This window comes from Stenella coeruleoalba (assembly GCF_951394435.1).
Source record: "Stenella coeruleoalba genome assembly, chromosome: 10".
Lineage (NCBI taxonomy): Eukaryota > Metazoa > Chordata > Mammalia > Artiodactyla > Delphinidae > Stenella > Stenella coeruleoalba.
The window spans coordinates 63772148-63798255 of NC_137156.1; the positions used below are offsets into that span (position 1 = coordinate 63772148).

At 45.1% G+C, this 26108-nt stretch overlaps 2 protein-coding genes across 3 annotated transcripts in view; both read right to left on the bottom strand.

Annotated features, from left to right (window-relative positions):
- Positions 1–22913, bottom strand: part of FYCO1 (FYVE and coiled-coil domain autophagy adaptor 1) — a 113787-nt gene extending 90874 nt beyond the window's left edge. Inside the window, exon 1 of one of the 2 annotated variants that reach the window (XM_079933445.1) lies at positions 22795–22913. Coding sequence is in view for 1 of the 2 variants with exons in the window: in XM_079933447.1 (XP_079789573.1) it covers positions 22795–22813 (19 nt within the window). In the remaining variant the exon portion in view is untranslated. The remainder of the gene's footprint in view (positions 1–22794) is intronic. The other variant, XM_079933447.1, reaches the window with a different exon arrangement.
- Positions 459–22903, bottom strand: XCR1 (X-C motif chemokine receptor 1). Its single transcript, XM_079933449.1, has 2 exons — positions 22795–22903; positions 459–2068 (listed from the first exon to the last, which is right to left on the bottom strand). Exons 1-2 carry the CDS (start codon positions 22811–22813, stop codon positions 1050–1052), a joined length of 1038 nt encoding a protein of 345 aa, XP_079789575.1. The 5' UTR covers positions 22814–22903; the 3' UTR covers positions 459–1049.
- Positions 22914–26108: the final 3195 nt, after the last annotated feature.

A 26108-nucleotide genomic window follows, 5' to 3' on the forward strand; every position in this document is an offset into this window, starting at 1 on the left:
GAAAGAGATGAGCAGCAGGAAGGTGCAGAGGAAGTGAGGCGGTTTGGGGACGAAGCCACAGGCATGTGACAGACACTGGGAAGGTAACATCAACAGGACTTGGTGGTGGGAGTAGGAGTGGAGGGGAAGGAAATGCAGGGCTCAAAGATAACTTGGTTTTGGGGGGAAGCTGGGACCATCAACCAGGAGGGGGAGAACATTTTAGGTGGAACATGATGAATCGGAAATGTCAGCTCAATACCCAGCTGGAGAGGAGGCGATGCTGGAGGAATCTTCAACTCTGGATGCCTTCATCAAGGTGGGTGTTTGGTTATCTGGGCTTCAGAGCTGGACTGCTGGCACCTGGAGGGTAGCGTCTGCATCTCATTCACTTTTACATCCTCCAAATAAATGCCGGCAGAAGATGGCACTTATCGCACTCATTCTTAAGATTATAGACTAAATATGCCAGTGCCGGTTCACGTGCTAGCAACTGGAACTATGATACAGAACACGTCTCGAGTCCAGCTGCGGGTTTTTAGAGTGCAGATTTCCTTCTGACTGTGCTTATTTGAGGATGTGATTACTTTTGTTCTGCAGAGAGCCCCATCCGGAGCCAACCCCCTCCAAAATCAGCTGGGACAGCCCTACCGTCAGGGAGGGGAGAGACCGTCTTGCCAGCAGCCTACATCTGCACAGTTGAATTTCAGACCCTCATAAAGTCTTGAGGGATGCTCCTTTCAGGGCATGCTTTCCTATTTTAGAGCCTTCTGAACTAAGCAAGGATAAGAAATCCATGTCTGAATGAAAGAATAAATGCTAAAAGATTTTCTCAAAATCTAAGAAACGTTTTTCTGGATGGCAATATAAAATTTCCAGATGGGGAAATTTTCCACAGAAGAGGGGGCATATAGGACCCCTTGACGTAATGTACTTCTTTCACCCCCGTCGCTGCAGTGGTAGCGGGTCCCAGAGCTGTGCCTTCTATGCTCCTTCCTGCCCTGCTTCTCCTTCAGCTCCACCTCCTCCGGCTCCTCTGTCTACCGCCACCTGCTCCACCAAACTCCCTCTCAATAAAAGGAGATGCCCTCATAGGTGAAGGCACCTGGGGGGTGAGGTGACAGGGGAAGGCCAGGTGCCTGTTGCCGGCAGAGCAAGAAGTGCCGGAGCAGACTTTTGAGGTGTCTGCGGAACTTGACCCCGACAAAGACGTAGAGCACCGGGTTGAAGCAGCAGTGGGAGAAGGCAACGTTGCGGCAGATGAGCAGGGCATAATCCAGCTGCTGGCTGACCTCGCAGCTCCGAATGACGCCAAGTTTCAACAGTGTCTGCAGAAACAGGATCAGGTTGTAGGGAGCCCAGCTGAGGAAGTATGCCGCCACAATGGTGAAGATGAGCCTAACTGTCCGGTGGCGCCGTTTGGACCGCGAGCGGAACAGGGTCCTGAGAATCTCCACGTAGCAGAACAGGATAATCCCCAAGGAGAGAAGGAAGATGATGTTGTGCTGGTAGACTGAGGCTAGGAACCACTCGAGTTCTGAATAATCACAGCCCGAAGGGAACACCTTGTGGAAGATGGCATCGGGGATGGAGGACAGGATGCTGGCTGCCCACACAGCTATGGTCACCAGCACGCGGCGCTGGAGGGTGTGGACACGCAGGGATGAGATGGGACTCACCACAGACAGGTAGCGATGGATGGTCATGATGGTCAGGAAGGAGATGCTGCTGTAGAGGCTGATGGAGAAGATCATGTTGAGGAGCTTGCAAAAGAAGTCTCCCAACAACCAGCCCCAGTGGTACCCCAAGATCCACACGGGCAACAAGCAGGAGAACGCCAGGTCTGAGAGACACAAGTTGAGGATGAAGACGTTGGTGAGGGACTCCAGGCTCTCATACTTCACCAGGACCCACAACACCAGGCTGTTGCCCACCATGCTGAGGAAGAACACCAGGCAGTACAGGATGGTGGTGCTGAAGGTGGCAAAGACAAAGGTCTTCTTCTCACACAGAAAGCTCTGAAGATCATACTCAAAAGGGGCGGTGGTCTCCGGGATGTCTGAGGGCTCCATCCAGACGCTGAGAGCATCTGAAGTGATACAGACATGGAGTTCAAAGCCATGTGGTTAGGCTAGAGAGCAATAGGACCCATGATACAAAAAAGTGTAGTCCATGTTCCAGCTACTGGGCGGCGAACTATTTATAAGGAAATTAGGAACTTTTGCCAAAATGTGAAGTCACTAAGCATGCTGTTTAGTCTGGTTAGCATTTTTTCTTAGCAAGACTTTCTTGAAGGAAGTGACACATTAACTTACAATATGTCATAAGCCCCTTCCCTTCTTGAAGACTGTCATTTGAGTAACACTAAGCTAGACCAGTGTCCCAGTAGGTGTAGGAGAAAGACAGTGGAACTGGATTCAAAGACCTGAGATCAAAGGTGGGGCCCAATATCACGTTCCTGGGCAAGCTTTTTAACCTTTCTGAACCTCGGGTCCTCATCTACAAAACAGCACTCATGATCCCAGGGTCATTCCTTCATTTATTCAACAAATATCTACTAAGAATTTACTATGCCCACCTGCCTTTCCTTCTCCTCTCCCTCTGTCCCTCCCTTCCTTTCTTTCTTCCTCTGCTCCTTCCTTTTCTTCCTCCCGTAAAGTGTACAAACCCTGATGGCAGGATTGTTTCAGGAAACTTGCTGTCTCCAGGAACTGGTCCGAAAGGAGAGGACACAAAAGGAGCAAACATCTCTCTCACGTAAATCCAATTATGAAATCATCTCAAGACTTCAGTGAATGTTGAGAATCTGGGAGATCAAATCCCCACTAACACAGAGGATTAACTCTCAGAGCAGAAAGCTTCATCATCTGGGAGTTTGGTCTACAGAGTATCTTACAAGCAAGTGGAAATCCTAAGTGTCCAATAGGAGGGGAGTAGCTAAGAAAACATATGGTCAAATTGATTTAATCCTCTGTGCTAGTGAGATTTTAGAAATAGTGAGACTAGGACTTCCCTGGTGGTGCAGGGGTTAAGAATCCGCCTTCCCAGGAAGATCCCACAGGCCGCAGAACAACTGAGCCCACGCGCCACACTACTGAGCCTGTGCTCTAGAGCCTGTGAGCCATAACTAGTGAGCCCACGTGCCGCAACTACTGAAGCCCACACGCCTAGAGTCTGTGCTCCACAACAAGAGAAGCCACCGCAACGAGAAGCCCGCGCACCGCAACGAAGAGTAGCCCCCGCACGCCACAACTAGAGAAAGCCCGCGTGTAGCAGCGAAGACACAATGCAGCCAAAAATAAAATATAAATAAATAAATATTTTAAAAAAAGAAATAGTGAGACTAGAAGGCCAAGGAGACAAAAGAGAAGTGATTGAAGAGCTGGAAATTTCACTGAGAGAGGGGCAAATGAAGCTGCAGGGCCTCCGAGAAGGACGGGAGACTTGGATGAAGCAGCTGCCTGAAACAGATAAGAGAGCTCTCGTCATCCACTATGTGTCAGGCACGGAGCTAACACATTATACTCAACTGCTCCCTTAATCCTGCAACGCTCTCTCTTAAGACGTGACCATTTCCATTTTATAGAAGAGGAGACAGGTTCAGACTGGTAGAATGACCTTCTCAATGTTCTAAAGCCAGGAAGCAGCAAGGAGGGCCAAGACTGGAACCCAGGCTTTATGACCTTGTATTCTGAGGAGGAGAACTGGAGAAATAATTTCCCACTTCCTGGTTTGGGACAGGAGGAAAAATAGCGGTGAGGGTGCAGTCTCAAAATGTATCCTATCTTAGGTAGTTAAATCAACTTGTGTCTCTAAACACAAAAGTGAAGATAGTTGAAAATATTAATCTGGTTGTTTTGTCTTGTATTCTTTTGATATCTAGGGAGGGATACGTATGCTTCTGCATGCTTCCTGTCCACTTCGGTTTCTTATTTTTAGTGTTTACGGATTTTATTCATTTTTCCACTTAGGATAACACTGTTTTCCTTATGGATTTTTAAGAGCACTTTACTTAGTCTGGTCAACCCATTCTGCTTCTGACTATGTCTTATGGTCTTACTTTTTTGACATTTAGAAATTGGGTACTTACATTTTAAAGAAGAGCTTATCTGACTCAATACAACAGCCCTTAATGACCAATGACATATGTCAGGTGCTATGATAGATGCTGGATTATATAGTATGAACGTAACAGACTCTACCTACAAGAAGCTTACAGTTTAGAATGAAATCAGAAATGATACAAATATCTGGGATTTCCTGGAGATATTTTGGAACAGGGGGTTTGTAAGCACCCTTCATATCGTACAAAGCCAAAGCTGGTTGTCTGAAAAAAAATTTTTTAAAGGTACTAAAACTCTAGCTAGACTGAGAACAAAAAGAGAGAGAACACGAACTGTCAATACCAGGTATGAAAGAGTGCTTATTGCTACAGATCTTACAGACTTTAAAAGGATAACAGAGAAATATTATGATCAGTTATAACAAATTCAACAACAAACGAAATGGACAGATTTCCTTAAAAATTCAACCTACCAGAACTGACATGAAATGATATGACATAGTCCTACCTTTATTATGGTAATTTAGTTAACTCTAAAAAACTGTCCCAGATGATTTTTCTAGTGCCTTCTGTCAAACATTTAAGAAAGAAAGAACACTGATCTTAGGCAAACTATCTGAAATACAGGATGGAATAATTCCCAAATTGTTTTATGAGGCCAGCATAGCCCTGATACCAAAGCGGAGAAAAATATTACAACAACAGAAAACTATAGACCAATATCCCTCATGAAGACAGACATAAAAATCCTTAACCAAACATTAGCAAATCAAATCCAGCAATATATTTTAAAAGGTTAATACGTCATGACCAAGTGTTTATCTCAGAAATATGAAGTTGGTTTAATATTTGAAAATCAATCAATTTAAGTGACCATATTAAGACAAAAACTATATGATCCTTTTTGATAAATGCAGAAGAGCATTTGACAAAACTCAACACTCATTCATGATATAAACACTCAGCAAACTAGAAATAAAAGGGATATCAGGTACCTACAAAAAAACATTCCAGTGTTTTGTTGGTTATTGATTCATTCACTCAAAATTTCAGAGGAGCTGCCAGTCAGGGCCTGGTAGGCCTTGGGCACAGAAAGAAGAATGGTGCCAACCCCCAAAGCTCTCCGAGTTACAACCTAGGGGTTTGGTTCCCTTTGCCTGTCATTGCTCTCCCACCCCATCTCTGAAGCCCACTTCAATTCTAGCAGTGTAACTTTAGCTTTCTGGTCCACATTATAATTTGGATTGAGAAATACAGCTCTCAATTACCCAAACACTAATAATAACAATGCCTTACATAGAGACTTATAACCAAACACCTCCACTTTCTTTAGCACAAGGAAAAGCAAAGCATTATATGATAGTTGTACTCAAAGCACGGTCCACAGACCTGCTTTTCAGCAATACAGGTTTTTGGGAATCCTCAGATCCAGGGAATCGGAGCCTCTGGAGGGAGGGCTCAGGAATCTGCATTATTTACCTGCTCTCCAGGTGGTTCTGATACCTACCCGGGAGTTTAAGAACTCCTGCTGTAGGCTATTAGAAGTAGAGGAAAACATATGTTTGAAATGTTTGTAAAGGAACTCACCTATATCTGCACCTCTTTACACGCTTCTTGAGGCAGAAATGGTGCTTCTTTGTTTCATATTTTGCGCAAAGAAACCGAAACACCCACCCTGCCCAGTAGGCTAGAGGAAGGTGGGGGAAGGCTAATGTGCAGAGTCTCAGAGGGAGACAGAGGGAGAGACAGGGAGTCTTCCTAACCCCCCTCTTCCCACCACTAGGCGTCCTGGCTTGATCTGCTCCCAACCCCCCACCCCACCCAAGACCTCATGTAGAACCTGGCTACGTCACTCGTCACTTGGAAAAGAGCTGGTCACCCAGCCTGTCTCCACAGGAAGGTGGGGTCCACAGCTTAGGGGTCATCTAAGCCCCTGGGTTCCACCAAGGATAGATGCAGGTAATTTTGGAGTTGGAAGGGATCATAAAAGATAATGTATTTTTTTAAAGTGGTATTTTAATCCTATCAAAAATTATACTTGATTAATGTACCAGTAATGCTTTATTATTATGTTAAATTGAAATAATTCATGTAATAAAAAATTTAGCATTTTAAATTGTATAATTCAGTAGTTTGGGGCATATTCACAATGTTGTACACCACCATTACCATCCAGTTCAGAACATTTCCATCACCCCGAAAGAAATTCAGGCTTGTTTGTCAGCAGAAGATCCTACTCCCTACCTCGCTCCATCTCTTGGCAACCACTAATCTACTTTCTGTCTCTATGGTTTTGCCTATTCTGGACATTTCATGTAAGTGGAATCGTATGTGACCTTTTGTGTCTGGCTACTTTCACTTAGCATAATATTCTGAGGGTTCACCCATGTTGTAGCATGTATCAGTACTTCATTCCTTTTTATGGCTGAATAATATTCCACTGCATGGATAAGCCACATTTCAACCAGTCATCAATTGAATGACGTTTGGGTTGTTTCTACTTTTTGGCTATGATGAATAATGCTGCTCTGAACATTCACTTGTAAATTTCTGTATGGATATATATTTTCCATGCTCTTGGGTATTTACCTAGGAGTGGAATTGCTGGATTGTTTGGTAACCCCATGTTTAGCTTTCTGAGGAACTTCCAAATCATTTTCCACAGAGCTGTGCCATTTTATTTTCCCACCAGTAATGTATGAAGGCTCCAATTCTGTTGATCTTCACTGCAAAAATGGGATCGTCTCATGTACACTGATTTATCCTTTTTCCGTTAAACAAAATGGCATGAAAGCCTTTCCAAGTCTTCTTCTTTATAACAGCTGGAAAGTGTTCCACTGCATTATGGTATCAGGATTTACCTATTTTCCTGTCAATGGACATCCAGTTTGCTTCCAATTTTTAAAATCATCACAATGCTGCAGGGATTAAAGGTATATCTAATCATACACCTTTAATGTACTGGTGTTGAACTACTGTAGGATGGATTTCTAGAAGTGGTGCCTTTCTGGGTCATAGGGAATGTGCATTTTACATTTGGTAAGTACTGCCAAAATACTTACCATTTAGAACCTCTAAAATGGTTGTATTTATTTACATTTCCAAAATAGTGTATACCTGGTCAAAAATCAGGTGTTACTAACTTTAAAAATTTTGTTCATTCTGAAAGGATACTCGTAGCATCATGTTGTTTTGATTAAAATATTGTTATTTGGAGTCAGGAATTTTCTCTACAGATTTATTGTCCAATTGTGTGTGTGTGTAATTGTTCCTTGCTGAGGGAGATAATTATTGCAAGGACTCATATAGCAAGTGTTTAACAAATGTTTGTTCCCTAAATATGAAGACACAATTTGAAACTAACATTTTCACATTTCCTCACATTTGGTTTCATTGTGAAAAAAGTTCATGCTCTCGCCTTAAACAGAAAGTTCTAAAACACTGGTCAGGCTGGACAAAGATGGAATTGAGTTCCAGCCTCATACAGACTCGACATACAGAAGGGGAAGTTCAGTTCTGGGTAAAGCACAATGTGGATAGGGGCCTGGTTATCACATTCAGGGTCTGGGCCCATCTGTGGGCAAGTGGGATCCGGGGCAGAGACCAGCATCAGAGGTCTTTGGCATCAGCATCAGAGTGGGGCTCTTGGCGGGAATTAATTGCTGTTAATAGGGGAACCACTGACTCGAGATCCCCAGGGTCTCATGATCTAATTGGACCAAGTCCAGCAGGATGGATGGTTCTGTTTGAGCCTCAGCCCCATGCACATGAGAACAGGCACAGGCATGGGCAAATGAAAGGTCTTGCAGCTTTGGGAGCCCTTGGAGACAGCATCCTGGCTTCACTGGGAAGTACATTCACAGGGCACAGGAGGGAGGAGGCTGACAGCATCCAGAAGGCCATATACCTCTCTGTGGGAACATCTAGCCCCTGGCTGGAGTGGCCCTAGTGGGAGAGACTAGAGCTAGTGTTTGATCTGGGCAGAGGTATGCTGGAGCTGGCTCATACCAGCTTGTGTGCGTTTCATTTTTAGGAATTTTACAAGTTGGTTGCCGTTGCATTAGTAGCATGAAATCAACCATGGTGGAAGTATTGACACCTTGGAATCTGGCAATCACTGCAAATCAGGGCTTTTCCCTCTGGAGAGCTGGTTGTTAAGATTTACCAGCACACCACTGGATAGAAGGTTAGCATTTTCTCAGAACTGCTCCAAAGATAAAGTCCCAAATTCCTATCCTTGCTGGTGTAGTGGTATCATTCAGGATTCCAGAAAGGGACAGGTGGCCCTCTCAAGAGGGTGACTGAGGACAGTGCAGGGAAAGGACTTTTACAAAGGTGTGGGCAGGGTGTAGGGAATGCGAGCAGCGATGGTGAAGTACCCCTGGGCCAGCAAGAGTGGGCAGCTGCCACTGAGCCCAGGGCTAAATGCACAGGAGGAAGAGCCACCGAAGGACCTGGCGAGACGGGCCCTACAAGAAGGCTGCTGGACACTGGATGTGGATTTTGGCAGAGGAAGTATTCACTTCCACCACTTGCCCAACAGAGAGAGAGCCAGAAGAATAAATACGCCAACCTCTTTCTCCTCCCACCCCCCTCCACCCAAACTCCTGCTGGTGCCTTCTACTGGCACCAGCAGGGAGGCAGGGGAGACTGTTGATGCAGCCCATACAGGGGAGCCTCAGAAGCAGAGGCGGGTGAGGAAAGTGGAAGGCAGACCTGGAGGGATGGAAGTAAGGCATCCAGTTCAGAGACTTAAGCGGTCCGTCCCCATCCAGCTCATTTGATGCACGCCTCCCTTGCCCACTGCACTCGGTGGCCACACACGCTGCTTCCTCCCTCCCCCGCTAGTTCATTACCCCTCCTCCTTGGCTTTAACTTCACCCTCCCGTTGCCTGTGTTCTTTTACACCTTGTCATTCTTCAAAGCAATTCTCTGCTAATGCTTATTATGCTTATCGTTTTTAACCAATAATGATTCATTTAACAATTAAAATACCAGCAGCCAACATGTACTGGCACTTCCCACACGCCAGGCACTGTGTAACTGTTAGGCTGTATTCCAGAGGGCAGGCACCATGTCTCTGTCTTGTTCATTGCTCTCTCTCTCCAGTGCCCGGGACAGAGCCCGGAACACACCAGGAGCTTGACAAACATGTGGAGTAAAACTCCTCACGATGACCCTAGCAAGTGTTTCCCAGCTCGTCTGTAGTATGGGAGATTACAAATGGCTGCAAATGTTTTACTGCTCCTTCCACTGAGAGGCAAAGTCTAACTCCATTCTCCTTGAATGTTGCTGCTCTTGGTAACGTACTTGACTGATAGAACGTGGTGAAAGTGAGATTCTGGGACTTCAGCTGGGTCCCTAACATTCTCATTGATAGCCTTGAACCACCGTTTATGAAGTCCAACTCCATGAGGCCACCGTGCTGGTGAGGCCACATGTGGAGCGGCTGACAGTTCTGGCTGAGCCCAGCTCTCCGGCCTTCTCCGTCGGGGCTAGACCTGGGAGGGAAGCTGCCTTGGAGCAGCCCTCCATCTCCTAGCTCAGTGGCATCGAGGGACCGTCACTGACGCCACACGAAAAAGGATTACCCAGCTGAGTGCTGCTCAGGCTTCTGAGTCACAGTTTATGAGATATAATAAAATGGCTCTTATTTTAGACCTCTATATTTGAGAGTGCTTAACTACACAACAATAGTCAGAACTTATAATATTGGTTAGGGGGAAATCCCTATGCTGATTTTCTATCCCACCTTTACCCATCCCACGTTCTACGTGCCCCTTGACGACTGTCATCACCCAGAGTCTTGTTGACTCTCCAGCAAGTCACCTTTGATGTGGCTTTAACAGAGGTGCCCACTCAAGGGAGCTTCCATGTGAACATGGCTGGGAAATCCCCCAAGGGCAGGCCTGGCTGCTCTGTAGGCAGCAAAGGGAGCTGAGTGGTTCTGGGTCAACTGCCAAATCGTCACATGGCCCCCTTCAACCTTTTGTGACGGTGAAATCACCGACTCCCGGGGAGAGGCCCTTTCCTTGGAGACCTGCTCTGCCCACCCGACCACGCACAGGCCTGGTTGGGGAAATCAGGCGCTGGCCAGGGCTGCCCCGGCTTCCACTGCTGCCCCGCTCCCCGCTGGTCCCGTCCCAGGCAGAGCAAACACTGCTGGCATCACCAGGACTTGTCTGTGAGGAGCTTCCGAGGGCCACACGGGTTGCAGCTAGAGGACTAATCCCTGGGGGTGTGCTCTGAAGGTGTGCAGGGTTCTGAATGGAGCCTTTTGGACGTTTCTGGCAGCACCGCAGGCTAAAGAGACGCCTGAGAGGCTTGAGGCTTCTTGACCTTCTCCAGGGCCTCCGGAAGGGGCCGCGTGCGGATGTCCCTGGGGCTCTGCCAGCCCATCCTGAGCAGCAAGGTCTCCCTCTTCTCACTCCCACCGGTGCTCCTCAAGCACACTTGGGTGGGTGGGTGGGCGTCATGACAGCGTTCCTGGCAGAGGCAGCAAGAGTTTGGAGAAGAGCGAGTACAGGATGTGTTCGTGAGGCAGTGAGACAGGTGCATCAGGGCCAGACCTCACAGAGCCTCGGACGCTCCTGGATGCCCTTGGCACAGCCATCATTTCTGCACTATGTGGGGCTCGTGGGAAATACAGATTGCCAGGCCCTGCCCAGACCTATAGAGACAAGCTCTTCAGGTGAGGCTTGGGCCTCTGCATTTGTGACAAGTGTCCGGGGGGTTCCGAAGGAAGCCAGACAGTGTAGAGATTAATACCACGGGCTCCAGAGTTAGGCTGCAGGGGTGCAAACGTGGACTCCAGGATTCAGTGCCCATGGAATTTTGGCACCTCAGTTTCCCCACGTGAATTGCAGATAATTACAGCATCAACCTCACGGACTTGTTATGAGGATTAGACAAAGTGAATGAGTTAGGTACTTAGGACAACGCCCAGTGAGCGCTCAATAACCGGACGATGGCAGTAGATGCAATGCAGGAAGCTGTACCTTCAGTACAGGGTCAGATCTCAATAAATGTTTGTTGAATGGAGGACAAGAGCAAAACACGTTCAGCCATACCACTGGCACAACCATGCCATGAACATTTATTTTTATAGCGAGCTCTGGCATTATTCTAGGTGCTGGTGGTTCAAAAAGGAATAAATCATTCCCTGCCCTTAAGATGCTCACAGGCTCACAGATGTGGAAATGGGTGGTTAGGATACAGTGTGTTAAGTGTGATGTGAGGGACAGGCTCTGGGCATACCAGCCTTGGAGAGGCAAGGAAGGCTTCCTAGAGGAGGTGATGTCAAAGGGAGATCTGAAGGATGAGTAGGAGTTATGCAGGGAAAGGGGGCTGAATGCCAGGTGTGGGGGAACATTTATGCAGTAGGGCACATTCTGAGCCTCCCAATGACTCGAAGTGAGAGAGACGTGTGGTGGAAGAAGCAGACCGCTAGGGTTTGAGGCTGGAAAGATGAGCAGCATCAGCTGGCTGGGTTGAGTTGGGTTGCCCAGTGCCTTCAGGTCTGACTAGCTCAGCTCACGCACTGCACGTCCTTATCACGAAGATTGCCTCGTGTGTCACTGAATAACGGTCCCCTGGATTAGTCAGTTAGCACCCTGCTTCAGTGTCCAGAGTATGAAAAGTCACAGAGGTCCAAATCCCTGCCCAAGTCACTCTCAAGTGGAGGAGTGTCAAATAATTTGGAGTCCATGTTTCAAAATCACCACATGGAGATTCAGGGAAAAGTTCCTGAAGGAGAGGACATGGGCCAAGTCTTGAAAGGTGAGTAGGACTGAACAGGGAGAGAAGAGGAGGAAGGATGTGCCATTCGGGGATCAGCAAATGTAAACATCAGGAGATAGGAGGTCTTGAGGCTGGGTCAAAGGACTCAACTTAGGCTCGAGACGAGATGTGTGCCGAGAGGGGTGCTGGGAGATGAGCAGGAGAGGGAGGCAAAGGCCCTTGGGTGCTGAGCTCAGGAGTCTGAAATGCATCCTGAATGGAGAACTAGTAAAGGGTTTTAAGCAGAGGAATAAGGTGATCCGTGGATTCACTAGGATGCTCTTGGCTGTAAGTGACAAAGCACAGGACTGAAGAGGCTTAAGTGGTCGAAGCTGTTAATTTTCCACAGGAAGGTAACGCTAGGGTTGGTGCAGCAACTTGGCGATGTCATCAAGAACCACGGCCCCTTGTACCTCTTGTGCTAGCCTCAGCGCCTCTGTAGCATCGCTCCTCACAACTACAAGATGGCTGCTATGGCACCAAGTATCACGGCTTTGTAAAGCATCCAAATCAGGAAGGAAGGAGGCATATGTCCAAACAAGCAGCTTTCATTGGGGGCAATTTTGTGATGTCTGGGGGGCATTTCTGGTTCTCACAGCTTGAAGGAGGTACTGACATCTAGCAGGTAGAGGCCAGGGATGCTGACAAACAGGACAAACTCCCATGAGAGAAAATTACCAAAATGGCAATAATACCGAGGTTGAGAAACGATGGTCTAAACGGATTGGGTGCCCTTAGCTTACACACGGAGGTGAAGTTGTGTCACTGCACGTTTGGAGCTAAGAGCCCAGAGATTCAGTTTCATGGCTTAGCTGCTAAGGGACACTAGACACTGCCAGATATGTCAATGTATTATAAAGTTACAACCATACGAAGTTCTAGATAGACTGAAATGTAAGAAGTGAAACCAAAAAAGGGGGAAAACAGAAATAGTTATCAGATGGATGGGGAACGACTTCATAAACATATATTTACATATATTGCATATAAACATAAATACAACATGTCTATGGTTTTCAGCACATGTCATTTGAGGAGGGTATTATCATCTGTCAGACAGTGAATTGGTTTGCAGGATATAGCTTGCTTTCTTCTTGATACATCTTTAGTTCCTGGAATTTCTATTCTATTGTAGTCAGTGTAGTGTCTTTTTTCCTTTCAGTTTTCTGAAGCAGAATTAGTTGGACTGACCTTGTTGTGATAGGGGCAGTGATGGTGGGAAGTGGGGAAGAAGCTGACTTAGAAGGCAGGGGTTGCCAACATACAAGAAATTCAGCTTGTCTACAGTCAACTCAGACCCTTAAATGTCACTGGTATTTCTGCTGGAGGTTTCTGGTTTGGCCTAATTCTTTTAGAGATGCAATGCTGATTTGGTACTTTTTTTTCCCTTCCTAATCAGCTTCCTTTTCCTGTTTTTTGCTTACCATGGTCTCTGCCATTAGCCTTGTTTTTTGCAAATGAGAATTTGAGCTCTGCTGGTTAGGTGTGGGTATAAGTATGCCATGGGTGTGTGTGTGTACATGCGTGTGTGTGGTTGTGTGTTCCTGTGTGTGTATGTATAGATTTCCATGTCAACACAAGTTGGCTGGCAAAATTCTGGACTCCTTCAATGATAAAGATGGGTCTCCTTCTAACCCACGCTCACTATGAAATCAACAGCTGAAAAGAATATAATAAAAATAGTAAACCAACTTACTGTACCCGAAAATCTTCAACAAGTGAGTTACTGGAAAATAAATAGCACAGTTTTCAATAATCCAAGGATCAAACAAGACTCAAGGGGAATTAAAAAAAAACACATTGAATGGCATAAAAGTGAAAATACAACATCAAACTTTGTGGGACACAGTTAAAGCAGCACTGAGAGGGAAATTTTTAGCACTAAATGCTTACATTAGAAAAGAGAAAATGTCCCACATAAATAATCTAAGCACCTATCTTAAGAGCATAGAAAAAGAAGCAAAATAAACTCAAAGTAAGTAGAAGGAAAGAAAAAATAAAGAGAAGAATTGATAAAATTGCAAACATAAACCCAAGAGAAATGAAACAAAAAAAGTTTGTTCTTTGAAAAGATCAATAAAAGTGATATCCTCTAGAAAGACTAACGAGAAAAGAGAAAGACACAAATTACTAATATCAGGAAGGAAACAGTGGTTATTGCTACAGATTCTGCAGACATCAAAGATAATAACCAAGGACTTCCCTGGCGGTCCAGTGGTTAAGACCCCGCACTCCCAATGCAGGGGGCCCAGGCTCAATCTCTGGTCAGGGAACTAGATCCCGCATGTCGCAACTAAAAGATCCCACATGCTGCAACTAAAAGATCCTGCATGCCACAACTAGACCTGGCGCAGCCAAATAAATAAATAAAAATATTTTTTAAAAAGATAATAATCAAATAGTATGAACATCTATATAACTTAGATGAAGTAGACTAATTCCTCAAAAAACACAGGTTACCACAACTCACCCAATATGAAATAACTAAATAAATAAACTCACCCAATATGAAATAACTAAATAAATAAACTCACCCAATATGAAAGGGCTCACCCAATAAGCCCTTCAAGGAAACTGAAGTCATAATTTAAAACTCCTGAGAAAGAAATTTCCAGGCCCAGATAATTTGACTGGATGATTCTTTTAAATGTTTAAAGGAGAATTAACACCCATTCTACATAACCCTTTCCAGAAAATAGAAGAAGAGAGAATACTTCACACCTCACTTTGTGAGACCAGTATTACCCTGGTACCAAAACCAGATAAAGATGGTACCAAAAAGTACATATAATAACTACAGACGAATATCCTTCACAAATACAAATGAAAAAACTCTTTAATAAATATTAGCAAATAGAATATGGGGTTTATTCCAGAGATGCAAGGCTGGTTCAATACTTAATCAGTGAAATCCACTGTATTAAAAGGCTAAAGAAGAAAAACCACATGATCATATCAACTGATACAGAAAAATCATTTGACAAAATTCAACAACTATTGGGACTTCGCTGGTGGGGCAGTGGTTAAGAAGCTGCCTGCCAATGCAGGGGACACAGGTTCAATCCCTGGTCTGGGAAGATCCCACGTGCTGTGGAGCAACTAAGTCTGTGCGCCACAACTACTGAGCCTGCACTCTAGAGCCCATAAGCCACAACTACCGAGCCCGTGTGCCACAACTACCGAAGCCCACGTGCCACAACTACCAAAGCCCACGTGCCTAGAGCCCGTGCTCCGCAACAAGAGAAGCCACTGCAATGGGAAGCCCGCGCACCGCAATGAAGAGTAGCCCCCGCTCGCCGCAACTAGAGAAAGCCCACATGCGGTCAAAAATAAATAAATAAATAAATTTATTAAAAAAAAATTCAGCAACTCTTTATGATAAAACTCTCAGAAAAAACTAAGGATTGGGGGGACTTTCTCAATTTGAGAAAAAATACTTATTAAAAACCACCAGTTGGGCTTCCCTGGTGGCGCAGTGGTTGAGAGTCTGCCTGCCGATGCAGGGGACACGCGTTTGTGCCCCGGTCCGGGAAGATCTCACATGCCGTGGAGCGGCTGGGCCCGTGAGCCATGGCCGCTGAGCCTGCGCGTCCGGAGCCTGTGCTCCGCAACGGGAGAGGCCACAACAGTGAGAGGCCCGCGTACCGCAAAAAACAAAAAAACACACCAGCTGACAAAATACTAATGTTGAAAGACAATGTTTTCGCATAAGATTGGGAGCAAGGCAAGGGTGTCTATATTAACCACTCTTGTTCAATATAGTACTGGAAGCCTCGGGCAGCACAGTAAGCAAAAGGAAAGAAAAGGCGTACAGGTTGGAAAGGGACAAATAAAACTGTCCCTGTTTGCAGATAGCATAATGGTCTACCCAGAAAATGCCAAATATCCAAAAACAAAACAAAACTGAAACAATTCCTAGGATAATAAGTGAGTTTAGCAAAGTTGCAAGATATAAGATCAACATATAAAAATCAATTGTATTTCTATATATTAGCAATAAACACACAGAAAGCAAAATTTAAAGTACAATATTATTTACAATCTCTCTCTCCAAAAAGAAATACCTGCGCATAAATCATCAAAATGTACAAAACATGTACACTGAAAATTATGAAATGCTGATGAAATAAAAAAGATCTAAATAAATGGAGAGATATTCATGGGTTGGAAGATTCATCATAGTAAAAATATCAATTCTCCCTCAAATGATATATGGTTATAATGAAATTTTTAGCAAAATCCTCCAAGATTTTTTGTAGGCAGAGACAGACTTATTCTAAAATTTATATAAAAAGCAAAGGATTTAGAATAAATAAAACATTTTGAAAAAGAAGAAAGGAATGGGAGTAATCCCTCTGTTCTATTTCAGGACTTATTACGCAGCTATAGTAATTAAGACCGTAGTAAGGGCAGAGGGGTGGACACCAAGATTAATGGAAGGGAATGGAAAGCCCAGAAATAGCCCCACACCAGTAAGGCCATCTGATTTTTGACAAAGGTGCAAAAGCAATTCACTGGAGGAAGGATAGCTGACTTTTCAACAAATGGTGCTGGAGCAATTGGATATTCATAGGCCAGAAAATAAATAAGTAAATAAAAAGAACCTCAACTTAAATTTTGGATTTTATATAAAAATTAACTCAAAATGCATCACGGATATAAATGTACATATAAAATTATAAAAACTTTTAGAAGAAAACATAGGAGAAAATATTGGGGACCTAAAGCTTAGTGACAAGTTCTTAGACATAACACCAAAGGCATAAACAAAAGAGAGATATATTAGACTTCATCAAAAGGAAAAAGCTTTGCTCTGCAAATGATCCTGTTAAGATAAGCTACAGACTGAGAGATAGCATTTGCAAACTGCATATCAGACAAAGTACCCATGTCTAGAATATATACAGAATCCTCAAAAGTCAGCAGTAAAAAAGCCAAACAATTCAGTTAAAAATGGGTAAAGAACTTGGAGAGACATTTCACTGAAGAGAATATACAGATTGTAAATAGGCACATGAAAAGATATTCAACATCATTAGCCATGAGGGAAATACAAATTAAGACTATGATGAGGTATTACCACATACCTATCAGAAAAGCTAAAATAAAAACCAGGGGCCATGCCAAAATCTGGCAAGGATGTAGAGAAACGATCTCTCATACACTGCTGTAGGAAACGTGAAATGGCACAGCCACTCTGGAAAAGAGTAGGACAGTCTCTTAAAAAACTGAACACACACCATATGATCCAGCAGTCACACTCTTGGGCATCTACCCTGGGGAAATGAAAACTTATGTTCTCACAAAAACCAATACACGATCGTTTACAGAAGATTAATTCTTTATAGCCCCAAACTGGAAACAACCAAAATGTCCCATAATGGGTGAATGGCTAAATTCCATACCCTGGGATACTACTTAGTAATAAAAAGGAGCAAGCTTTTGGTATATGCAATGATCTGCAGAGATCTCAGGGGTTTTATGATTAGTTTAAAAAATGCAATCTCAAAAGGTCACATGCTGAGCAATTCCACTTACATAACATTCTTGAAATGACAAAATCATAGAGATAGAAAGCAGATCAGTGGTTGCCAGGGGTTAGGAATGGTGGGGGCAGGTGTGACTATAAAAGGGTAGCAGGAGGGACATCTTTGTGATGACAGAATCGTTCTGTATCTTGATTGGGGTGGTGGTTACAGGAATCTACATATGTGGTAAAATGGAACAGAACTGTACACACACATTGTACCAGTGTCTAACTCCCCTTTTTGATACTGTACTATAGTTATGGAAGATGTAACCACTGGAGGAAAATGAGTGAATCAGGTGGGATTCCTCTATACTATTTCTATAATTTCTTGCTAATCTATAATTATTTCAAAGTTAAACAAAAAAGCTATAATCCTGCTATTTTTAGCTCAAAAAGCTTCAACAATTACCCACTGCCCATGGCAGTGGTTTTACAAATTTAGTGTAGGTAAGTATCACTAATGTTGTATTAAACATGCAAATTCTGATACAGTAGGTAAGGGGGTGGGGCGGGGGTCAGCACATCTAATGAGCTCAGCAGTTGATTAGGCTGCAAGAGGGGTCTTCAGGTCACACTTTGAGAAACTCAGACTCTGGCTCTGCTCTTGAGCTCTTAGTTTACAGTTAACACTCTCCTCTACAACAAAAATATATGTTCACCAGATCCAGGACGGGGTAAGGCAGGCAAGGAGCCAAGGGTGTGATATTTAAGGAGGCACTCACTCTCGGGTCCATGGAAGTGCAGAGTTAGCACTTCCTGAACCTTAGAGTGAGTCCTCCTTAAATTTTGCATCTTAGATTGCCTCCACCTGCTCCGGGCCCTGTTCTCCACATAAAGACTTGGATTTAAAGGTTCTTAGCATCTTTATTCATTATACCCCCAAACTGGAAACAACCAACTGTCAACCAACCAGCGAAGGGACCAGTAAATTGTGATATAGTCATACAATGAAATGCTAGTCAGCAATAAAAAGGAACACACTACTAATTCATGCAACAAAATAGATGAACGTCACAAATGTTATGCTGAGTAACACCAAAGAGTACATATTCTGAACAAAACTTTGGAAAATCTGCGGAAGACAAATCTAATTTACACCAACAGAAAGAAAATAAGTAGTTGCCAGGGTGGGTGATTATCTGGGAAGGTGGGTGATTATCTGGGAAGGTGGGTGATTACCTGGAAAGGCGGGTTACAAGGGAACTTTTGGGGGTATCAGGAATGTTTCATATCTTGATTGGTTGTGGTTACACTGGTGTATACTCGTGGAAACACCCATTTAACATGGGTGCATTTTATTGTATGTGAATGACACTTCAATGAAGCTGATTAAATATACAAAACAAAAACAAACAAAGTCCCCAGCTCTCTCACAAACATCTGAACCCTGCGCTTTGGTGGAAAGGCCATCTCTACTGATGGGCTCCAGGTACAACACAGTCGAGTAGGAAGAGCTGTGGTGAGGGGTCAGGACACCTTGATTCTCATCCTAGTTCTAGTAATAACTGGCTGGACGACCCATGGGTCAGTCATTAAGCCCTCTGATCCTCATCTGCTGTGAGTACTTCCCAGGGCTGGTGGGAGCAACAGATACACGAAGTCACCTGGTGAAAAGCTACACATCTGTCAGAAATGTTTACCTGTTCTTGGATGGAAACTGCCCTTTGCACAGCCCTTTGAATTCAAGTCTGGAATGGTTCTAGGAATATGAGGAGATTTCAATAGCATATGCAAATTAAAGCTGCCAGACATCATTTTTTGCCCATGTATTTGGCAAAAATTAGAAAGTCATAATACCAAGGGCTGATGAGAATGAGGAAAGTGAGAACCCTGGAGGCAAGGCTGGTGGGAGTATGGACTGGCGTAGCACTTGAGGGACAACCTGGAAGAAGGTAAGGCTGAAAATACCTCTGATCTAGCAGTTCCACTCTTGGGCTCCTCATCCAGAGAAGCTCTGCATAAGGCCATAAGGAGACAGATGGAAAGATGCTCACTCCAACATTGTTTTTGACGGCAAAGATCGGGGACAGTCTAAGTGTCTGTCACTAGGAAATGGATACATAAATGCCAGAACATTCACACACAGTAAGACAAAGCAGTAATCAGAAATACATTTACTACAGCTGCACAGTTGTAGCTCAAAAACATCATATTGGGGCTTCCCTGGTGGCGCAGTGGTTGGGAGTCTGCCTGCTAATGCAGGGGACACGGGTTCGAGCCCTGGTCTGGGAGGATCCTGCATGCCGCGGAGCGACTGGGCCCGTGAGCCACAACTAATGAGCCTGCGTGTCTGGAGCCTGTGCTCCGCAACGGGAGGGGCCGAGACGGTGAGAGGCCCGCGTACTGCGATGAAGAGTGGCCCCCGCTTGCCACAACTAGAGAAAGCCCTCGCACAGAAACGAAGACGCAACACAGCAAAAATAAATTAATTAACAAAAACAGAAACATCATATTGAATGAAAAAGTATTCTGAATGATATTTATGGCATAATGTCATTTATGTAAACCAATCTCACCTTGCAGAATTGAATGGATCAGACGGGATGTTGGTCACTGATTGCCACTTAGTAGTGGCTCAACAGATGGTAGCCATTATTTTGGAAAAAAAAAAAGTAGGAGATCATTGAATTCATCAGCATCAAAGTTAAAAAAATAGAACTGTGAATGCTGGTAAGTTCCATATTTCCCTGGGAAGGAGGTAAAACAAGGGGCTGGACCTCCATGTTCCAGAATGTCCCCACTGGGTCAGGAAGCTGGCCTTGGCAGTTTCAGTTTGAAGATGCTAGAGAAATATGTTGTTGGCCACTGCCCCCTGTTGAAACAATATTGTCACTTCCGAGGAGAGAATTCTCAGACTTGCCGTGTAATAACAGCATGTGAACTTCGACTCACTGGGGAAAAGGCAGACTGCTGTTTCAGCACTCACAGAAAATGCTGCCCCACTAAAGGAATCCCTCTAATCATCATAGCTAATACAATATAGCTACTTTCTTATGTCTATTATTAGCATTTGAATATGTTATTTTGAAAAAAAGAATCAATCCTCATAACAAACACAACTCAACACAGCGCATACACAAGAGGCAGGTACTACTGTATTGATGCGAGAACAGAGGCACAAGGAGATAAGTAATTTGCCCGAAGTCACACAGTCAGGAAGCAGTGAAGCTGGCTCCAAGGTCTGTATTCTTAACCAGCTCTGCAGGTCTGACTCTTGAATGCCTCTGGTTCCTTTGGTCTGATCATGACAATCGTTCTGCAGCCTGTATTTTGTTCAAATACTTTTTCCCCATCTAAAACACCTTCAAGTCTATGCTCCATCCCTTATAGGTCCCTCCCTTTCACAGTAAAATTCCTTGAAAGTATAGTCTACACTCACTTTCTTCCCAGAAGCAAAAGACTCTGCCATCAATTCTCACTCCCAAACTCCTCAGGAGTCTGGCCTTGACCTGCTTCTCTGATTTGTATGTGCTCCCTCCAAACACCCTCACTATACATATAATACTGATATTATACATGATTACTGAATCAAGGAAATGGATGTGATAGTTCACAGTCCAAAGACATTTTGCTCATTCCAATCTTTTGGTCTTGCATGTATTTTCCTATTTTCTCCACCAGGGGGAAGTCTTCTCTTAAGGCCTGATTCCTCCTCCCTCTTCACAGGTCAGGTACACAACTCCAGCTATTGAGCACTGGAAATGTGGCAGGTCCCAACTGAGATGTGCTTAAGTACAAATTACACACTAGATACTGAAGATTTAGTACAAAAGAGAGAATGTAAAATATCTTATTAATAAATGTAATAAAGTGATTACATGTTGAAATGATGTTCTGGATAGATTAAAGACACTCTTGAAATTAATTTTACCTATTTCTTTTTAGATTTTTAAAAATATGTTTACTAAACAATTTAAAATTGCACATGTGGCTTACTTCATATTTCTATTGGGCAGTATAAGTTTAGAGGCTCCCTCCTAACGGCAAACTCTAAGGGTGGTCTGCAGAACCCTTGGTCTGCAAGGAACCCAGTTAGAAAACCATTCACTTGACCACTCATGAAGAAACTGAGGCCCAAAAGGGCCAACAACTTTTCCAAGGTGATCCAAGTGATGGCATCTTGAGTTTAGATTAGAATGCAGGTGTCCTATACCCTTTTTAAAAAATTTCTCCTATTATGGAGGTCCTTGAATGCCACAAGAGGACACAGGCACAAGACTATGTCCTGTGGGCCTTTAAGGTCCTTTATCAAGAAATGTCACCACCTCAGGTCTCTCGCTGTTTGCTTCCACAGGTCTCCTGCACAGCCCAGGGGCCACTCCCTCTTGCATCCTCTGCCAACCCCGTGAGCATTTTCCTGCTCTCTGCTAGGAAGCCCAGCCCTGCTTTAGGGCTCTATCTGGCTGCTTCCTCCCTGGCACTGACAGCCTGGATAGAGATCCTGGAGACAAGCAGTGACTACAGAGCCCTTCTCACCCTTTTGTCTTCAACTATCCTCTAGACTTGTCCAATTCCAGTCCCACCCAGGGGGCCATCGTAGCTCTTGCTGGAATAAGTCCAACCCAGCTGGAAGGATGAGCAAATAGAGCCAGCTAGACTGATCACCTGCTGACCCTGTGTCCATCACCCTCTGTCACTACAGACAGCTCACGTTGCCCACAGGCCCTCCTTGCAGAGTGGGGACCAGTGATCACACGGCTGGTGAGTCACATGGAAACTGAAAGCACCCCTCAGTGGGGTGACTTCTCTAAAGTGGACACATGAGTCAGAGGCGGGGAAGCTGGGAGGCAAGGCCAGACCCTGCGTCGCAGGCAGGGATCTTAAGTGCAAGCCCTAACACCACAAATCTTCCCCACCACACCCCCGCAGAACTACAGCATTATGGGTCAGCTGTAGTTTGTTTTGAGTTTGGGTTGAGGCCCGAACCTGTGTGTGAGCCTGCACAGGTGTGGGTCTGCCCAGGTGGGAAGAAGTCTCTGTTTCTGGCTTGTGTCTCTTCCTCATGAGAGCCACACACGAGTGGGAGCAAAGGGTCTCAGCCCCCCTCCCTACCCTGGATTCCTGGTCAAGGACCCCTGTGAGTCTAGGCCCTGAGTGTGGCCACGGGTGCCTGGATAGTCGCTGCACCATGCCTGCAACCTCATCTCTGCCTCTTCTGAACCCAAATTAGAGAACTGATGAATCATGGGACTGTAAGAGAACCCGTGTGGTACGGATCAGCAGTCACAAGATGAGGGCTCTCTTCCCGGTTCTGCTACAACTCTAGCTGTGCAATTTTGGGCTAGGCACTGTATGTGTCTGAGGCTCAAGTTCTCACTTGTATAATGGGTGTATTAATTATCTATCACTCTTATAAAAATTCCTCCAAAACCTAGTGGCTTAGACAATAAGTATTTATTATCTCACACAGTGTCTGTGGGTCGGATATTTGAGAACAACTCACCTGGGTGGTTTTGGCTCATGGTCTTTCATGGGATGAGGTCAAGATGTCCACTGGAGCTGCAGTCATCCGAAGGCTTGACTGGGGCTGGAGGACCTACATCCAAGACAGCTTTGTTCACATGGCTGCTGGCAGGAGGCCTCGGTTCCTTGCCACGTGAGTCTCTCCATGGGGCTGTTTGAGCGTCCTCCTGACGTGGTAGCTGGCTTCCCCTAGAATGAGCAATCGAGGAGAGCAAGACAGAAGCCACAGTATCTTTTATGTTCTTTACATCTTAACCTCTGAAGTCAAGCACTGTTATTTCTGCACTATCTCACTTGTTATCCAAGTCAACCCTAATCAGGGATGTGAACACCAGAAGGTACAAACCACTGGGGGCCATCATGAAGGCTGGCTACCACCTTAGAAGTAATTAGTACCATTATTAATATCTGCTCTGCCCATCTCACAGAGCCATCAGGAGGTTTTGTTTGCATACCCACTGCAAGAAAAACCATTAACCAGAGGATGCACCTGATAAGAGTCAAGACAGCAGCTGCTAAAAACAGCTGTAAAAAGGGTTGCTGGAGACTGGACTCTGAGACCATCACAGGAAGCTCTGGGACAAGTAAAAGGAGGACCAACATAGGAACGTGGTAGCTCAGAGGCCTCCAGTCCTCTTTGCTGTCCCCATATGAAGGTACAATGTGGAGACAATTAGGAAAGTGCCTGACAATGTGCCCATTACATATGGCGCTCAGCCATAAGTGTTCTTTCTAAGGAAAGCAGGTGGGTCATAGTCTTAGGAATTCCAGGAGGAGGTGCTGGGCCACGGTGAAGGTCGAATTGTGCCCTAGCCCTTTAGTTCTGACATTTAAATTAGTTAGTTTACTTTTCACAAACTCCAAAGAGCTGCATAAACGTGAAAGTCCATCGTTATTACCTCCTGGTAAGATGCCCACAGAGCACGCTTCCAAAGAATCTCTCCACTGATTCCTTAACTAGCCGAAAAGAGGAACTGAGATACGTTCACTGTTTTGCAACTATCAGAAACAGCCTCTCAAAGTTGCCTCTGAATCTGTCCTTGTTCATTTACGCTGGGATTTTCTCTCACTCTCTGCACTCAGCCTCTACCTGACAGTGGCTCAGTCCCTCTGGAACCCACTCTTATTACTCCTGTCATTCTCAGTTCCTGCTTAGGGCTGCAGTTCCCTCCACTTCCAAAATCTCACTCCAGTGGCTAGAGCCTTATAATCCACTGTTGTCCGGGTGCCGTCCTAACTGCTGCCCATCTTCCTGGATTTGTGAGGACCACTGCTCTTGGGGTCCTCTTTGTTGTGTTCCGAGTTCTACCCATCTTGGTGCCTGGCTGGCTGGACCCCAGTGCTGGGGTTTAGGTCTGTTTAGGTTTAGGTCTGTTTTCGTACCGTGTTTTTGTACCAGATTCCAGACGCCCAGTCCTGCCTGCTGGACTGGACTTTTCTCCCTGCACCTGCATTGGACAGGCCCCTCCCACACTTCCCTTTCTGCCCTCAGAAGGGAATCTCCTTATAGATCTTCCTGGTGGACACCTTGGGGGACAATGCTTGGTTTGAGAGGGACAACAGCCTAGATTTTCAGCTGCAGTGTTTATAGCAGAACAAAAATTGTTCATGTTTCTCAGCGCACAAGGCACATTTGTATGTCGTTCATGTTTTGTCACATTTCTCCCCTGCTGGTTAGGGAGTAAGGTCACACAGGGATTTTAAAAGCAAAACAAGTAGTCCCTGCCTCCAGTGAGTTTTTGAATGAAGTAATAGGCGTTTATAAATAAATACACAGGAAATCCATTTATAATAGTGCCCACTAAGATCTGTTCCTCTTTGCCTGAGGTCTCTGTTTTCATCCTCACCATCTCTTTGTGGTCCCAAACGATTGCACTTCAAAGTACTGCCTTCTTGCTAACAAATGTCTGTATTCAGGGCCAAATTCATTCTGAAACTTATGCTTTTGGTGACAGACACTGAGTGAGGTTATAGGGGAGTAGGTGATTGTCAACTCCCTTAGCTCATGGCAGCTGTTGTTATTAACCAAAAGGACCTGAACGGTTATACAGGACTAAAGTGGCTTAGGTCAGTTCTAACACTGGGGAGTAGGAGGTGCGTTAGTGGGCAGTGGAGAATTGACTAAAGATTTGAGTTGGGGGCAGTGGACCAGGGAAAGTTAAACTCACATGCATGTATCCAACAAGTCCCTTGAACTCTTCCTCTGGGCTATGGTGGCATCGCTCTTCTCCCCTGGCCTCCTGCCTACAGCACCCAGCCCCACTTCTCCTTCCTCCTTCATGTTCCAGAAAATCTCCTTCCTTCTACAGAAAACTGGGGAGAAGCTCCAAGTCCAGGCTGGAAGGGCCCTTTCTACCCTTGAAAATTGGACCTTTCAAAGACCGTTTCTCCTCCAAGAAATGTTCATGCCAGCAGCTACAAAGACGTTTTCTCCATAGTCTTTGCGATTACCTTGAAAGTGCTGATCAGCGAAAAGTAGGGGTGATGAGTCAGAGTTGCTGACACAGAGTGAGGCATCACGAGTTCTAACCTTGTTGCATTTCCTTGTGGTAATTCCAGGGTGCTGCTGGGATGGATGGACAGCTGTCAGGCTTGGCCTGGTTTCCAGTCTCTGCAGCCTCGTTCTTTCTACAGCCAACATTACCTTCAGCTCACTTCTGCCAGATCTCTAAGGAGGCTACAGCCCAGATCCTGAGGCTCACATCCATGGAGGCCCCTTGTGCGCTCCGGCTCCAGGCCTACTCCAGTTCTGGGTACCAGATCTTTGCCTCATTTCTTGGGTCTTCTCCTGTCTCCCTCATGGAAGCCTGCTCAATCCCCAGTCTCATTATGAATGAGCCCTGCCTTGTACCCAACACCCTTCCTCCACCTCTTTGGGGGTTGGATTCCTGCCCAGACTCCAGCTCAGCTGGGACCCTGAGACCTGACGGATGACAGGTCTTTCTGAGGAAAACTGATGAGTCCCTAGACTTGGCAGGGGAGCTCCCACTTCCCAATTTGGTCACATACAACCATGAGGTTCTGTTTGGTTAATATCAACAGCCGCCATTAGTTATAAGATTCAAGGGCTGGCTCCTTCTTATGGCCTCACTCTAGGTTACCATTAAAGGAAGTCTCAGACTAAATTCTCCCCCCAAAGAGACAACGATTAGCAAATACGCACAAGTCACACCACCTCCTGTGAGCTTGATAAAGTCCAAACTCTCTGTCCTTTAGGGTGCTCCAACAAGATCACACGTGAAAGGAAGTTTCACTTGGGGCAAATGTGATAATACTCTAGTAGTGGGATTGGAG